Here is a 17,500-nt window from a genome sequence, read left to right on the forward strand (position 1 = left end):
ACATATAGAATGAAACAATCTAAATGCTGTTTGCAAGATCAATGAATCTATAGAATTATGAAAATAAAAAGATATTCAAAAGTGATTTCACAATAGATAAAACAATACTCTTAACAAGATTATGTACTGTAAATAAGTCAAAAATTAATAGTGCCCAATGCCAATGTAGTAATATTAATTTCTCATGCTACCAAACCTCAATCAATTCTGACTACTACAGAAAGCTGGATATAACTCTGTTCAGTCAATTAGCATATAACAATCAAGCATCTCATCAGAATTCATGTAAATTGACTGTCAGATCATGGTAAATCATTTTCTGAAAGAATATTGAGATTAGCAAGTAAATTTCATTATGCAATTAAAAAAGCAGCTTTCATAGAAACCAGTAGAGGAATGATTGAATACATTTTATGCAGAGTAGATCAAGTGTGTTATGACTGGCTGTGGACAGCTGTTAATAGTCATGCTTATGAGTGTGTGGAACACAAAGGAATTCATTATGGAAGAGAATTTTTTTTCTTTTCTTTAGTATAAAGTACAACTTTACAGAAGCACAGAGAGCTTCTGATGCATTGAAAAAAATGACATTCCATTCACTGACTTCCTGCACTGGCAATTAAACAGATGCTTGGAATCCAGAGTTTGAAACTAATCACATTTATAATGCTCTGCTGGGCAGGCATCGTTAACCAACTGGCTTATTTTGCGCGCAACGACACGTTTTGTAAATGTTCTTTCATTCAATATTATATGCTAATGTTCAGAAAATGAACGAACAAAACTTGTCAGAAAGTGCTGAAGTATTAGCAGGTCAAAGCTTCCAGCTCAAGAATGGGAATATCGGCAGGAAATTATGCTGCCCGTGACAAGCCTCCCGGAGTAGCACAGGCGAGAAAGGTTTGCAGGGTGAAAGATGCTACCAACAATCTGGTTCATACTCCGCATTGGAAGCTCGGATTTTCACAGCAGTATTAACAATAGCTAGCTGAGGTAGATCTGTCCTCTTACTCTGTACGAACTGATTATGAATCAGAAAGAACATTTCAGCTCTTGTATTTATCTAAAATTACCCAATGATGCTTACGTGATTCCAGGGATCTCTGTTTGGCAACCCACTCTGCTCTTTGAGGAAAGGAAAAAGGCTCCTTGACCTACATTTGCAGCTTCCATTATATTTACAGATCTAAAGTTTACAATATATCTCTCCATTTAAATTATCTTTCTATCGAGTGCGTTGCTCCATTTTGTTGGACACAGACAAATGTTTTATAATACTATTTAGAATTGTTTTCCGCAATGACAACATTTACAAAACTGTGAGTTGTTATCTATAATGGTTACTAGATACAAAATTATGAGAAGCACTTATACTGACCAGAAAGTGAACTCACAGGTGTTGAATAAAAGATTTACTATTTTGTTATTCAGCAGCTTCATATACAAATAAATTGTGGGAAAAACACAATTTAACATTAATAATCATTATTAAATGCTTCCAACCTTAGGGTAATCATAGAAACATGGCTGTGAAATGACTTTTGTATCATCGAAAGCAATATACTACCAGACTGCTAAGAATGCGCCTTTAGCATCGCAGAATGTCACACGGCATTTCACTAAAACGTAACCAAGGAAAAGGTGGCTTCAAGAAAATTAAAGAGGAAATCAGGTGTGGTGACAAATTGTTTGAAGCAGGAGATTTTATACGGCGAATATAACAAAAGGGAAGAGACAAGTTAAAGTGAGGTGTTTGAGATAGCAATTTCAGAACTTTGGGCATCTGAAGATAGGGTTAAAAATGACGGGTGCTGAAATGCATCAGTGGCCAACTTCATAAGAAAGCAGGATAAAAGAGATACTGGAGCAATGAAGATGCTGTGAAATTTGAATACTATACTGAGGATGAATTTTAAATTTAAGTGGTTATTGGACAAGGAGGTATTGTGATTAACAAACATGAAATAATTAATAACTGGAGGTTGCAGCAAACCACGATACAGGCCACAAAATTCCTTCACACCAGTGCAGATTTCTACAGAGCATTGACACATTTACCAGACAGAATAAAGAGGCTAGGTTCCCACTTGCTTTAAATCAGCTGTAATCATTTCGGTGCCCAGGAAGAGCGGGGTGAGCTGCCTGAATATTTATCGCCCAGTGGCAATCACATGTGCCATTATAAAGTGCAGAGAAAAGTTCGTTATGGCTGGAATTAACTCCTGCCTGAGCAAAGAACCGTGCCACTGCAATGCACCTAATGCCGCAGCAGGTCCAACGCAGACATAATCTTACTGGTTCTCCACTGCTTTGGAGCAACTAGACAACTGCAATACTGTTTATCAATTGCAGCATTCAATACCACGATTCCATCAACATGACTAGCCAAGCTTCAAAACCTGAGCCTCTGCAAGTGGACCCTTGACTTCCTTGTTGGGAGACCAGAGTCAGTGCAGAAGGTAATGACGTCTCCTCGCTGACACTACTTTTATTTATTTTTTCTCGGCTCAAGCTGGTAAAACCTGAGGTACAGGTATCGCCAAGCACACTCATTTGTCAATTGCTTGGAACTTCCGGACTATTCTAGTGGTGTTTAGTATTGTGGCTTTCTAAAGATGTACACAGATATTACTGTGTAACCCTAGTCGTTCAATGTTATTGTGTAGTGCCTTTGGGATGACACCAGTTGTAGATATAACTATCAGGACAATGTATACCCTGTTCATGTTCCAAAGTCTTTCAAATTCCTCTAATTCAGTATATTTCTGGTGTTTTTCACTTATTGATTTCTGTAAATTATCTGTGTTTGCAATGGCTATAAGTAAGTTGTTCTTGCTTCTTTATCCTGTATTATTATACCTGGATGGGTATTATGGATTGTCCTATCTGTAATAACTGATCAATCATAATATAATTGGTGGTATTCTGACTCTAAAACTGGATCAGGCTTGTATTTATAGTACAGTGTGATTTCCTTAATGAGTTTGTATCTTAAAGCATGAATGATGAATGATACTTGTCACAGGGAGAACATACAAATTCCTCAACACAGGCAAACCTCAAGGATGCATGCTCAGCCCTCTGTTCAACTATCTCTACACTCATGAATATGTGGTTAAGCACAGTTACAGTACCATCTATTAAATTAACTGATGACACCATTGTCGTTGGTAGAATCTCAGATGGTAATGATGAGGTTTACAAGAGTAAGATAGGTTGGCTGGTTAAGTGGTGTCACAAAATAAACTTCACACTCATTGTCATCAAGACCAAGGAAATGATGGTGGACTTCGGGAAGGGGAAGTCTAGAGAACATACCCCTGTCCTCATCAGTAGCACAAAGGGTGAGCAATTTCAGGTTCCCAGCATCAATATCTCAGAGGATCTATCCTGCAATCACGAAGAAGGCACGCAAGTGGCTCTATTTTGTCTTTTGTTGGTATGTCACCAAATACTGGCAAATTTCTACAGATGTATGGCGGAGAGCGTTCAGACTGGCGGCCTGGTATGGAGCCTCTTCTGCACAGATCGCAAGAGGCTGCAAAGGGTTGTTGACTCAGCCAGCTTCATCAGATGACATTTCAGGAGGCGATACCTTAAGAAGGCAGCATCCATCATTAAGGACTCTCACTATCTGGGACACACCGGCTTCTCATTAATACTGTCGAGAAGGAAATACATGAGCATCAGGACTCATACTCAAAGATTTAATAACAGTTTCTTCCTCTCTGCCATAAGATTTCAGGATGGTCCATGAAGTCTACCTCATTATCTTTTTTTCGCATTATTTATTTATTTTTGTAAGTTATAGATTTTTATGACTTTGCACTGTATTGCTGTTGCAAAACAACAAATTTCATATCACTTAAGTCAGTGATAATAATTCTGATTCTAATTCTAAATCAAATTTAATTTGTGGTTGATTTAGTGATACAAATGTTCAGAGGGACCTCCTTGCTCATAAATAGCTCAACAAATAACTAGAAAAGAAATTGCAAGATGATTTCAATGAAAGTGTAGAGGTCTCATGGTTGAATTATACAGGACCCTACATCTCAATTCTTGTATACAGATTTGATCTCGATGTGGAAGAATATATTAGTGACAGAGGGAGAACAGTTTTAAAGAATGGGAGATGAATTTATTCAACACACACAAAATGCTGGAGGAACTCAGCAGGCCAGGCAGCACCTATGGAAAAAATTACAGTTGACGTTTTGACAAACACATGGCAGATGCGGTAAATATGAATTAATGTGAAACTGTCCAGTTTGGAAGGAAAAATAGAAAGGCAGGATATTATTTAATTGGTGACAGATTGGTAAACATTGATGTGCAAAGGATACACTTGGTATTAAGGACATACAATAGTGGTTCACCAGACTGATTTCTGCAATGGCAGGATTCTCATTCGAAGACTGGACATGTATTCATTGGAGTTTAGAAGAATGCCACTGAAGCATACTCTGCACAATTGCTAGTGAGTTAAGAACCAAGATCACAACCTCAGTATATGGAGTAACAATTAGACTGAAATGAGGAAATTATTCCAGTTAAAGTCAGTGAAATAGTGGAATTCTCTATCAAAGTGCTAGTAAGGTCACTTTGGTGAATACATTTAAGAAGCAGATAGATTTCTGAACACCAAGGTACTGAGAGGTAGGAGGACAGGGTGGGAATATAGTAAAGGGATAAAGAATTGGCCATGATCATGTACAACAGCATAGCAGGTTTGATGGGTCAAAAAGCCAACTTCTGCTTCCATTTTTCTACATTTCCACCTTTCTAGGAACTTCCCGATTGCAACTCAGAATAGCTTCCTCCCCTTACAGCAACACCCCATGTAGAAAACACAATCTAAATGATCAGTTTTGTTAACACAGAAGAGATCAAATTCAGTTTCCCTATTTTTATCCTTCACTTTCTGACTAAACCGAATCTTGAGTGTAAGCAGCTTATGACAGGCCATATTGCTTCCCACTGAAGTTATTCTGAATTCCACTGAACCGGGCAAGCCTGACTAACATGACAGTCAATAGCATAAGTAGTTATGAATGGTAATAGATCAATGATCCACGATGAGATCATTTATTAAACATATTTCAAGACAATATGCAAAAATATAAATGCTAATACCGACTTGAGAAACAAAAAAAAGTGCTATGTTGAGCATATTCTAAATGTTTCTTTAAACACAGGAAATCAGGTTGCACATGAAGGAAGGGCTTCACAACCCACTTTCAATAACCAGAGGAAGCATGCTGCCAGATTCACAAGGTATCAATTTAGAGTTAGGTAATGGTTTAATAGCAGATGTTAAGTAATGATGCGTTAACATTTCTAAAGTTCATCAGTCTCAGATTCATGAGCACCTTCAAGGGAACTTGATTACTGGCTTTAATTGGGTAATTAGTGTACATTTACCACCTCTTGCTCTCTCACACATTTTAAATCAGCTTTGATATTCTTTGGAGCATAACAGACATGTCCCATATTTGTGTCAGGGAATTTCATTATGACTTTTAGTCTTTCATTTTTAAGCTACTAGTCCGTCATATATTAAATTTGGTAAATTGAGCATGAAGGGCCAAATGTTAACCTTAAATAGTTCAGCCCCATTTCTCATCCTGCTCCCGTTTACTTCAGTTCATCCTTTATGCCACGCAAGTTCCCCCACTCCCGTTATTTATTTTTCTGGCTTCATCTCCTTCATGTCCTGTCTCAATAGTCTTGACTATACCCTGATATGTTGAAATTTAGATTATATAAATAACAACTGAGCGCATCTCAACAACCTTTTCTGCCACTGCTCATGTAGAGTTTTTGATTGGGTGAAGCGTTAAATTCACCTTGCGCACAAATTAAAACATGTAAAATTCAAGTGTGATTAATGTTGCAAGAAAGTGAAGTGAATAAAACTATTTAGTCCGGGGTTTGTGGTTTGGTTGACAACCATATAAAGCTATAGGAAAAGGAATAAGGTAGCGCGCGCGGCCTCTCCGGTGATGGATATCTGTTATCTGTCCAGTAAGGGACCATGCACAATTCTGATTTGATGGGGACAGACGTGAGTGCTTAGCGGAACATCTGGAAAACTTCTGAAATGCCCGCTTTGCTACCGCTGCTACTGTGTGGTAACCGGAATCTCTGGAGCTGAAGGCCTCGAAATCCTCGGCTTTGCGTGTTTCAGCGGCCGGGGCGAGGTTGAAGGCGCTCGGCAGAGGATGGCGCTCGGGAGGCTGTATCGGAGAGGCTGCTCAGAAGCTCGGAGTTTTCGGACGGATGGACTCAGGGTCGGCTGTGGTCGGCTGCTTCCAAGGTATCGGCAAGTTGACGGTGCCTGGAGGTTTATGGCAGGGAGTTTCTTTTTGCCGCCTGCTATCGGGGACTCGGGAGTCGATCGACTCGGGGACTTTGAGACTATTTTTTTTTTACTGTGCCTATGGACTGTTCTTCATCAAATTATGGTATTGCTTGCACTGCTGTAACTATATGTTATAATTATGTGGTTTTGTCAGTGTTAGTCTTTGGTCTGTCTTGTTTTCTGTGATATCGCGCCGGAGAAACATTGTATCATTTCTTAATGCATGTATGCATTTCTAAATGACAATAAAAGAGGACTGAGTGTTCTCATAATCTAAAAAAAAAGGTAGTAATCATTGGCCTCTATGTCTGGGATGGACAATAGAGTGTATAGAATAGAGGTGTATCGAATGGTTTGCGCAAACGGCTGTCTGACAGTAGGCAGAAAGTGCTACAGATGGAAAGCAAGCTGTTAGAAAGGGGTTATATAGCATGAGATGATGGGTGGATGTTCAGGCAGCAAGCCAGGATGGCAGAAGCAGCATCCATGGAAATAAAAAGATGAACGTGAGGTAGTAGTGTGAGAGACCAAGAGGTTTAGAAGGGTGGTTGTATTAGAAAGCAGTTGCATAAGGATTTCTTCTGTCTCTTGCAAATGGATGCAGTTTTAATAGCAAAATTAGCATTTCGTTTTAAAGAAAACTGACCCATGATCAACCCTATTCCCCACATATTGTACATTTACACGTATTAGGGATTCGCTGTGGTGTGTTGATATGACATGCAACAATAAACAGCAACATTCAACAATTATTAAGAATAAAGAACTATAGAAAAAGTAAGTTAGAGGTTAAAGTACAGATAGGAATAAAATGTACATAACTACATAAATACCAGCATGTTTTTACAATGTATAAGGCACTATAGAAAGTGGCTTAAATTAGTGCAGTAACTAGATAGAGGGGTTGTGGGGGGGGGGTCTAACTGGAATAGTTGATCATATTCACTGCACGGGGGAAAGAAACTTTTAAGATAGCATTAACTTCTTGTTTTACTAACTCTATAGTGCCTTGCAGAAAGGAGTTTTAGAAAAGGCAGTGGGTAGTGTCTACAATGATTACTCACACAGGTCAATCTGATTGCGAGGAAAGGGTGCAATGAGGATGTTACTAGGACTGGAGGATGAAGGAGGGAGATTAGTGGGGAGGAACGAATGGACAAGGTAATTGCGAAGGGAGTGCTCCACCCAAAGGTGGAGAGTGAAGCATTGGGAAAGGTAAAGGTGCGTATGGTGGGTAGGGTAATACCATTAATTTCCCTCCCAGCACTTAACCCTGCAAGCGGCAGAAGTGTACACCTGCCCGTTCACCTCTATTTAGTCCTACCAGGTGAGGCAACACTTCACCTGCATATCTGTTAGGATCATCTACTGCATTCGCTGCTCCTATGCGGCCTCCTTTACAATGGTGAGACTCAACGTAGACTGGCGGACGGCTTTGTCGAACACCTCTGCTCCATCTGCAAAAAGCAGGATTTCCCAATGGCCAGCCATTTTAATTCTACTTCCCATTCTCATTCCGACATGTCGGTCCATGGCTTCCTCTTTGGTCACAATGAAGCCTTTTTCAGGCTGGAGGAGCAACACCTTATATTCCGTCTAGCTAGCCTCCGACCTGATGGCATGAACATCGATATCTCCAACTTCTGGCCATTTATCCCTCTCCCCATTCTTCCAATGCCCCGCTCTGGCCTCTGAACTTTGCCCTTCACCTGCATATCACCTCCCCTGGTGCCCCTCCTCCTTCCCAATCTTCCATGGTCTACTTTCCTCTACTTTCAGATCCTTTCTTCTCCAACCCTTTACCTTTTCCACATATCACCTCCCAGTATCTTACGTCTTCACCCCTTCCCCACCCACCTGGCTGAGGCATTGTTAGATGCCTGGTACTAACACCACTAGAGCATTGATTGAAAAATATGAGCTCAGTTGCTTGCCCAGATGTTCTAAATAAAAGCCATCTTGCAAAATATTCAGGTCCAAAAGGCACTACAACAAACAGGCATGAAATTAATGACCCCTTAAAGATTGCAGCTGCAAGGAATGACACTGAACTACATTATGAACTGTCTGTCAGTGTATCTTAATTATATTTCAGAGATTCATCTTCATAGAGGAAGCTTTAGAAGCATTACATATGGCTGTAAATAACACGTGTGCCATACATTACAGGCTTGTCTTGCATATGGAAGATATCGACTCTCTGTTACATTATGTGTCATGTTACTAATTCCCGATCACTTTTGAATAATTGATTTTAAATTCAAACACACCTGCATAGTACTTGCGGTCAATTACAATATAAATGAAGATATAGGTAATTAGCCACATTCAGCCCCCTTTTTACCACTTGCGTTCAATTGATAAGATTTTCGAATGCCTGTAAAGTTGCCTTCTGTAAGACCGTTAGATACAGTACCTTAATTATTGCAGCGCCAAAAATTTTAGAATAAAGTGAAAACCATTTAATTGAATACGTTTAGCTGAATTAAGAGTCTATGATGTTCACAATTCTGATAATTGTAACAGAAGGCAGCCTCATTCTCATGAAAAATTGCAAATAAAATACCCTATTTTGTAGCAAGCAGCTATTAAAGTCCACCCTGTACTCACTTAACTCTATAAATAAGTTATATTCATTGCAACACTGTACCTGCCCTCTTGCAAAGCTCCAGAGATGCTGAAGAGGCCAAAATCAGTGATGATTATCTTTCCATTGTCATAGAATATATTCTTTGACTTCAAATCTTTGTGAAGAATTCCTTTAGCATGTAGGTAACCCATACCCTTGAAAATAGTATTACAATAATACTTTAAATAAGTGAATACAGATAATTGCTCAGACTAGCACAAAACAAGTGCATGCATAATTTTTCTCTCAAACATCCAACAATATAATGTTTGCTTCTATCCTTTAACAGCAAGAGAATTGTAATGAAGTGACAACTTTTTTTAAAAAATGTTGATAGACAGTATCAGTGTACATTTGTAACACAATGCGCACCTTTACAATCTCCTGAGCTATTTGTCTGGTCTTGTTCACATCCAACACCATTTTAGCATCCCTTACAACAGAATACAGAGTTCTTCCTTTGCAGAGGCTGCAAAAGAAAAATTACATAAATATTAAGTCAGTGAATAGATACTGCAAGTAATCTCAAAGCAATAATGAAATGAAATAAATATCAGTACCACTGAAAACAAAGTTATCAAGCATTATTAGCACCTTACCATTAAACTGGTAATATAAACTATTTTTAAAAATTGACATATATTCAATCTTTAAAACAAATTTGATCTCTAAAATCTATAACTCAGTAATTATCAATAAGAAATTAGAAGAGTCATTCATTTTATAATTAAAATGAAAGATTGCCTTTATAGAATTTGTATAAGGGAGAATGGGGTGCCTTTGTTTAGTTAAAAGAAATGTGATGCCGTGTCATTAAATATTTGATAATACAACCTTGTCCTTTGTACAGAAGGCCAAGTGTAAAATCTCGGATCTCCACAAAAATACCTTCAAGATGTGCTCATGTGTTAAATAATATTATACAATAACTGCTATCATGCGAACAACAGATTATTTTATCTGGTTGAATAATACGTATGCCTGGAGAAGCTCTGGCCTTCCACTGACAGGTCAGGCAGACAGTTATAGTGACGCTGTTGCATTTTAATCGAGACTGGATAGTAGTTCTGCCTTCATAGATTGCCTACATTGAAGAAAGCATGCTTGACAGACTCCTTTTCCAGTCAATTGGGAAGCTCTTTAACCAAGTAGGTCCAAATCATTTCAGAAGGTGGAAGGAATGCCTGACTAATATCTTCTCCTAGGCAGAAGAGGTGGAAAATCTCATCCCTGATCCCATATTCCTTTGAATAAGGTCAACAATCTGATGGTAAGAGTGTTTAGGTGGTTATTGTGATTGGATTGAAGGGACCAAAGCACTTTTTACGTGTCCTGTGATGTACAAGGGTATCATAAAGACATTCATCTTCTTTACAATATCTTGTGTTTTATTTTTTTAATTGTTGGGTTTCCATTGACCTGGAAAAACGGGGAAGCTGGAGAAGATGCTAAGACATGCATATTAGGTTAAATTAAAGGCTACCAGCCTCATGAACAGATCTACAATTCCAAACCGTGCTCCTTAGAGGAGGGAGTCTTCCCACTTTTGCCTGTCTCTATAAAACCTGGAAACCATAGCGCCAATTTCACATATATTTTGATCTTCCACTAATTATCTCCATTCCCAGATGTTCCCTCATGTTAATAACCCCATGCATTTGCCCAAACCATTTCCCTGGGAAAATCATAGTGCTTCCAGATCATTTTGAGTGTGCTAGAGTATCCCCTATAAACTTCCCAAGAGAAAGTAGAGTAAGTTTCTGTTTTAGGCAGAACCAATTTTGTTGCCACTGGAGAGATGTCAACTAAGTTTTAAAAAAACCTGTTTGGAGTAAGTAGGCAAGACTTAGGTTGGGGCATTGTGGGTTAAACTATTATTTAAAGATAATAGGAAAACATCCTTCTGGATTATGTGACTGTGGTAGTCCAGAGACAGTCCAGCATGTTTTGCTGAGCTGTAATCGACAACAAAATTGAAAGAAGCATGTTGTTCAAGAGGCTATCTGGCTTAAATTTATTTTGGTTTTCTATTAAACCTTTGTTTGGCCATCAAGAGAATCAACATCTGATTGAAGAGTCTGTTATTCAGCTTAAATGTGAGATTAGGTTGTATTCAAGAATTTGAGTTCCTTGAAGTCCTATAATTAATTATACACCTTGCGGAGGGCTGTAATAGGCCTCGATGCGTCTAAACAGCCAGACAGAAGAAGAAGAAGAAGAAGAGTAAGTAGGCAGGCGTTGAAGATAATTAGAAGGACAGCTGCTACCAGGGGCCCTGCTCCTCTCAAAGAGAAATTTCCCTGTTTCAGAATCAAAAAAATGGTAAGAAGATATCTCAAGTAACACATACAAAATGCTGGCAGAACTCAGCAGGTCAAGCAGCATTTAGGGAGAGGAATAACAAGTTGACATTTTGGGCCGAGACCTTTCATCAGTAAAAAAAAAAGTCTTAGTTTCTTCTATTTTGTTAAACAATTTTTTCAATGTTACATGTTTATTGGTGTGTTCCATTTGTGCTCAGTTTGCTTCATGGTTTACAAGTATAATATGAGTTTATTGGATGCAAACACAATTGGTAGAAATGAGGGAAATGTAAGACTCAGGGAGAGATTGAGATTGAGATTTTGAGAGAGAGACAGGGAGAGAGATACTAAAAATGACAAAACTGTGTAAAATGGTGTCCTTTTTGCACTCATTGTGATCTTTCCCCAGTGTAGGTGTTCAGTAGGTGTTTAAGTATTTGATTTCAGCAGAACAAAATGAGTCATTTATGTTATCCGCATCTGGAATGATTCATTAATTTGCTTTACATAATGAAAGAATATCCGAAGATAAGATTTGCAGTTTCTCGGAAGAAACCAACAATTTATTGATATTCTTTTATGCTGTAGTGAAGATGTTGCTTCAGCTTTGCTGCCCTTGCAGAGCAGCATGAGGAGAAATCAGGAATATTATTTGGATGACAATCTAGTTCAACTCCTTGTGCAGCAGATTTATTTATTATGAGAATGGATCATGGCCCAAGTGAAGTTCTGTATGAAATATACACTACAGTACAGTAGCCTCTGCAAACTAATGTTCCCTGCGTCACTTTCTTCAACATGACAATCATTTTTGATATTTTTCATATATATTTTATATCTAAGAAAAATGCATGGATCCTCTCTTTCTTAAGAGCATTGATCTGTTTTAAAAATTTACTCATCTCTGCTAATGTTTTCACAACCAACTCCAACTTAAGTCTTCAAAGACCATTCTGCCAGGATTCCGCTTGTGATTCTGGTAAAGAACTATTGAAAAATTGATGCTATTTCTGATTTTTGTTCTGCAAAAAAACAATACAAATAGCCGGTACAAAAATTAAAATGGAAGGCTAGTGTCAGTGTTGGAACACTTTTGACACTTCAAAGTGGAATTGGGAACAAGAGTAGGCCATGAATCTTCTTGATCAATTTAAAAGATCCTGGCTGATAATGTTTTTCTCAAGTTCTCTTTCCTTATAGCCCTTGATTTCCTCACTGATTACCTGTGATGAGAATTATTACAGTATTCCCTTTAATGCAATACGTTGTAATCTCCTTCATAGACATGGAACAGAGAAACAGGTCATGGGCTGCTCTATCACCCAGCAGCAAGCTTCACTTTACAGTTCCTTTTTCACCAGTTTTGTTTTGCTCTTCCTTTTCAGTTCTTTATGGCTGTTAAGGCCGGGGGTGATAGTGGGGATAAGCTCCCACTACCTAATAAATGCTCCCAAAGGCATGCGTCTCAAATAGTCTGTGACGGCCAAGTCCAGTTCCTGGCCTTCACGTGTGGCTTAGCTGTCAAGCCCAGCAGAACCGTTTCTACTGACAGCAGTAGGGGCAAAGGTGTGTTACTGGCAACTTAATCCAGTTGCTTCAGGCAGATGGGTTTGGCTGTTCACCAAGGAGAAGGAAAACTCTGATTTCAAGCCTCTGTTACCTTGAGGCTACACCCACTCAAGGGGGAGGCTTCAAGAGTAAACTCTGAGGAAAGTCTGGAGCTGAAGTCCATAAGGCAGTAATACAGAGCGTTCAATGCTAACTGGCAAGTACCAAACTACACACATAAAAAATGCTGGTGAACGTAGCAGGCCAGGCAACATCTATAGGAAGAGGTACAGTCAATGTTTCGGGCCGAGACCCTTCGCCAGTCCTGACTTTTCATTTCCATTTTCATTTAAAAAAAATTATCTCCTGCTACTCACTGTTTATGAACCCGTGAGTTTCATCTGCTTTCTGCCTTTTGTTTACTCGACTGCCTCTGTCTCCTTGCAAAGAAAAAATACGTTGCGCTTCTCTTACTCCACTGTTTCTCTCTTCTTGCAAAGAAAGTGTACTGGGCTTTTTTAAAAACTGAAACGTCTCGCTGCGCTTCATCAGGTAGGTGGACATCTCAGGTTCTTTTTGAAACTTGTTTGTCACCACTATTTTGTAACTCCAGAACAAATCAAAAGAAAAACACAGAGCCAGGGATAACGTGTATGCTCTTCGTTTTACTTTTAGTTTTACTTATGACATGGCGGCATGGTGATGTGTGTCATTCATGTAACTTTACATATAACCCGTAATGAATTGTAAGCAACAAACAATGGTTAATCAAACAATATTTACAATGTTACTGAAATATACAATAGATGTTCCTTTAGAACTGAAGTGAAGAGGAATTTCTTCAGATAGACAATGGTGAACTTGTGGCCACAGACGGCTGTGGAGATCAAGTCATTGGGCTTATTTAAGGCAGAGATTGATCGGTTTGTTATTGATAAAGGCCTTATCAGTTACTGGGAGAAGCGGCCACTATGGTCCACTTGACGCTTGCTTCTACGTAATAAAGGGGGCTTCCCCGAGCAGATCATAAGCTGGCACCAGAAATTTGAGTAAGTTGAATATTCTTTAAGTAATTTAGGTCTCTTCTTTGGCTCTCTACTACAATCCTCCCTCAGCATTTCACTCCCCTACTTCTAAATAGTAAAGAGCCCCACACCTCACCCATGCATGCAACCATTGCCAGATATTCCCATCCCAGGCCACTGGATCTGACTCATCTCGCTACCCATCTGCTAATCTAATATCTCTCCTACACCTGTTATCTGCAACCCCCCCCCCCCAAACAAATGAAGCTCAACTGACTCACCTCTGGCAAATAGCCTTAACCTTGAGCAAGGAGGACTACCCTGCCTATCCAGAGAGATTACAGCCCATCAGGTAACACAATGATCACAAAACCTTCGCTCAATGAATCTTGCCAACAGATCAACCATCCTTATGACAGTCCTATCACTGAACAGTCGCACACAACTTTTCATCCTGACTCCTCTAGTTACCTACGCTCGGGACCTCTCCCTGTTAGGCCATTGACTCTATAATGAAGGTCCTGTTGGAGTTCCCTGATTATGCGGGGTAATTAATTCCATCGAGTGGTATCTTCATGAACATCTTCAGGAAAAGCTTAGATCTGATAGATGTTGGCACTTGTCATTCATACTTAGTGCCATCTATCAGGATAGCTCCTCACACAAGCCAAACTTCTGGATTTTCCAGACCCCAATGAACTGCTTTTTTTTCTGATGCAAACACTATGTTAACATGCTTAGAATCAGAAAGCAGGCCTGTCGCAAGGTAGCCATCATTGTACAGGTTCCTGTAACGTAGCGGTTGGTATAACGTTTTACGGTGCTAGCTGTAAGATCAGAGCTCAATCCCTGCTGCTGTACGTAAGGAGTTTGTACGTTCTCCCTGTGACCACGTGGTACTCTTCTGCACGCTTTGGTTTCCTCCCACATTCCAGTTAGGCTTAGTACGCATGTTATGTTGGCACTGGAAGTGTGGCAACACTTAAAACGCCGCCCAGCACAATTCTCACTGATTTGATTTAAAGCAAATAATACATTTCACTATACATTCAACATTGAGAGCACCACCTCACCAAAAACTTGAAATGGACACTAGTTTAATTCATAACACAATTTAAACGAAGCCTGCACAACCAACATCCCACTACTTTCCCTCCACTAAATCCATGACAGCAGAAAAGAGCATGGAATGCATCAATCACTGTCAACCAACCTGGGCTGGAGGTACTGCAAAACTGGTTGTCCATCTTTTATTTTTGTTGTCCATAGAGATACAAACTAAAAAAGAAATCAACTTGGTTGTTCATCAGAACAAAACTGATATGCATTTAACTGAAAAGCAGAAAGGTATATAAAAATTAAATAAATAAAATAGTTTTGATGCATCAAATAGCAGCACTCTTGTTTGATAGCACAGTGCCAAACTCAAATTTTCCTCTCATTCTACACTATTTTTTCTTCTCATCGATTTCACTTTATTCTTGCATTAGGTTTGCTGGGAAATGTAACAGAGGTCAGTTCATTTTCAGAATACAGCAGCCTGCTTCACAATGTAATATCTGGGCTTTTGATCAGATTAAATGGTTCAACAATTTCTATTTTCTAACTCACTTGCTTTAAACTATTGTCTACAACAGTTTATCCCAAACATTTAAAGCCTGTTTAAAGCAATTGAATGCGTTCTTATTAATGTGATTTGCAGTGGGGGGTGGGCTGATTAGAGCCTCCCACCTTTGTTTTATTTCTTTCAGTTTGGATTCTGAAAAATACTTGGAAAATATAGCAGCTTAAATGCACATTATATCTTAGTTTTGTTTTATTCCACTTATTGGCAATAATTGTTCCAATTACATTGCCAAATCTTTTTTTTTACTTTAATCATATTACCCAAGTTCCTTTCACTTAAAATAACAAGTGAGTCAAGCATTATTCAGCCAGTTTAATGAAGAATGCCATGAAGAAGAAACAAATCAATGTAGAAGGGTCCAAGAAAGACATTACATGTTAACGATTCTCTTTCCACAGATGGTCTCTGAACCTGCTGCCTGTTTCCAACATTTTCTCATTTTATTAATGCTGGTAAATATTCTGGACTCACAATAGTATTTGTCTCAGGTGACAGTGAGATCAGTCTGCAAAATTATTACATTGGTTAAAAAATGATTGTGAAACATGTATTCAATCAATTGTTCCTCTCCGCATCTTGTGGCGCATCAGATGACAACCTTGTCATTTCTATAGCATTTGTCAGTTTTCTAGGAGGCTGAGTTGCTAGCTTGATGCTCAACCCAGCATGGATGGAAAGTCTGCAAGAAGCCTGCCGAACTCGAACCCAGGACCACTCGCCTCGAAGTTCAGTGTGGATGCCACCATACCACCAGCCGGCAATTCAATCTTATAGTAAAATGTTAATGATAAGTAATTGAACAATTGTCACTAACCAGCTAGGAAACTAAAGCTCCCTCTATTCTTTACCACCTGTGTTCTTTGAAACTGTCCCTAGGAGATAACAGCTTAGAAGATCGATCATTTAGGATTACTCATAAACCATAATTGGGAACTGATAGCACTCAAACTGCAAAACAGAAACTTCGACCAACAGCTTTCATGCACTAGGGCCACAGGTCCACAAAGCCTAATTGCCAATTCTTCTAAATCATGGAAATCTGTTTAGTACCAATTGGAGGTCACGCATTCACCAGAGCCTCAGTGACTACAGAGCTGGTTTGTTGTTTTTTTACAGCAGAAGTATTAGCTCTCACACCCACTGGGGAAATGATGTACCAATCTTCACAGTTCACAGCTCACTGCAATACTTAAAATATCGTGAACATTCTCCACTCAAGGAGAGAGGAGTCAATCTCCTTTTGGATCTCCTGGATTCAGATGGTGACGAGCAGCACTCATGAATTCGCTCCCTGGCAGTCTGCCTTACCAACCTTATTTCTGCACACGTCGGTCTAATTGATGGTTTTCAGTCAAAACAAAGGTCCCTGCTCCATCCTCGGTGTCCTACTCCATTCTGAACTCTGGAGCATGCGATTACAATCATTGGCGTGGGTTCACGAGAATTTACATGTGAAGTACCATCATCAGGGTGTTCGAGATGCGATTCCACTGTATGAGTGATTCTGGGAGCATTTTGCAGCATTCTGAGAGTACCCCGTGTTTTCTTCATCACCCTGCTTCTGTGTGTTTTGCGCTGGGGATTATGAAGACACAGTCCTGGAAAGCTGCACAGTGTGAGGGACCAAAGGAAGAGATGAATAAGGAATAATGAGAAGAACAGCTACAAATGGTGATGCAGAGAAGCTCTTCCAGCTATCAAAGTGCATCTCATGGCTCTGTCATTCCCTTTTGAATGCCTCCCCATTTCAACTACTGAAGGGGTCCACACTTTACCATTGTAAGTTTAAGTGGCAGGGTACCACTGAGCTGCAGAACTAATTGACAATCCATCAAGCAAAAGTATAATCATTCAACTATGATACTCAACTGCAATGACTTTGCTCTTTAACCACATCATGAGGATTAACAATGATCATTAGTGCAATGCCAATACTGTGCAGCTGCAACTTACACAAGCAGAAACATCTACTTGAACTGGCTAGAACGACAAGAGTTGTTGTTT

The 17,500-nt window shown here is 39.3% G+C and overlaps 1 protein-coding gene across 1 annotated transcript in view; it reads right to left on the bottom strand.

The window, feature by feature from the left end:
- Positions 1-17,500, bottom strand: part of ksr2 (kinase suppressor of ras 2) — a 361,347-nt gene that overhangs the window by 20,069 nt on the left and 323,778 nt on the right. Inside the window, exons 16-17 of the mRNA XM_072247505.1 lie at positions 9,366-9,462; positions 9,015-9,148 (exon numbers count right to left, since the gene is read on the bottom strand). Of these exons, the coding sequence (XP_072103606.1) occupies positions 9,015-9,148; positions 9,366-9,462 (231 nt within the window). The remainder of the gene's footprint in view (positions 1-9,014; positions 9,149-9,365; positions 9,463-17,500) is intronic.

The sequence above is a fragment of the Mobula birostris genome, chromosome 31, assembly GCF_030028105.1.
Source record: "Mobula birostris isolate sMobBir1 chromosome 31, sMobBir1.hap1, whole genome shotgun sequence".
Classification (NCBI taxonomy): domain Eukaryota; kingdom Metazoa; phylum Chordata; class Chondrichthyes; order Myliobatiformes; family Myliobatidae; genus Mobula; species Mobula birostris.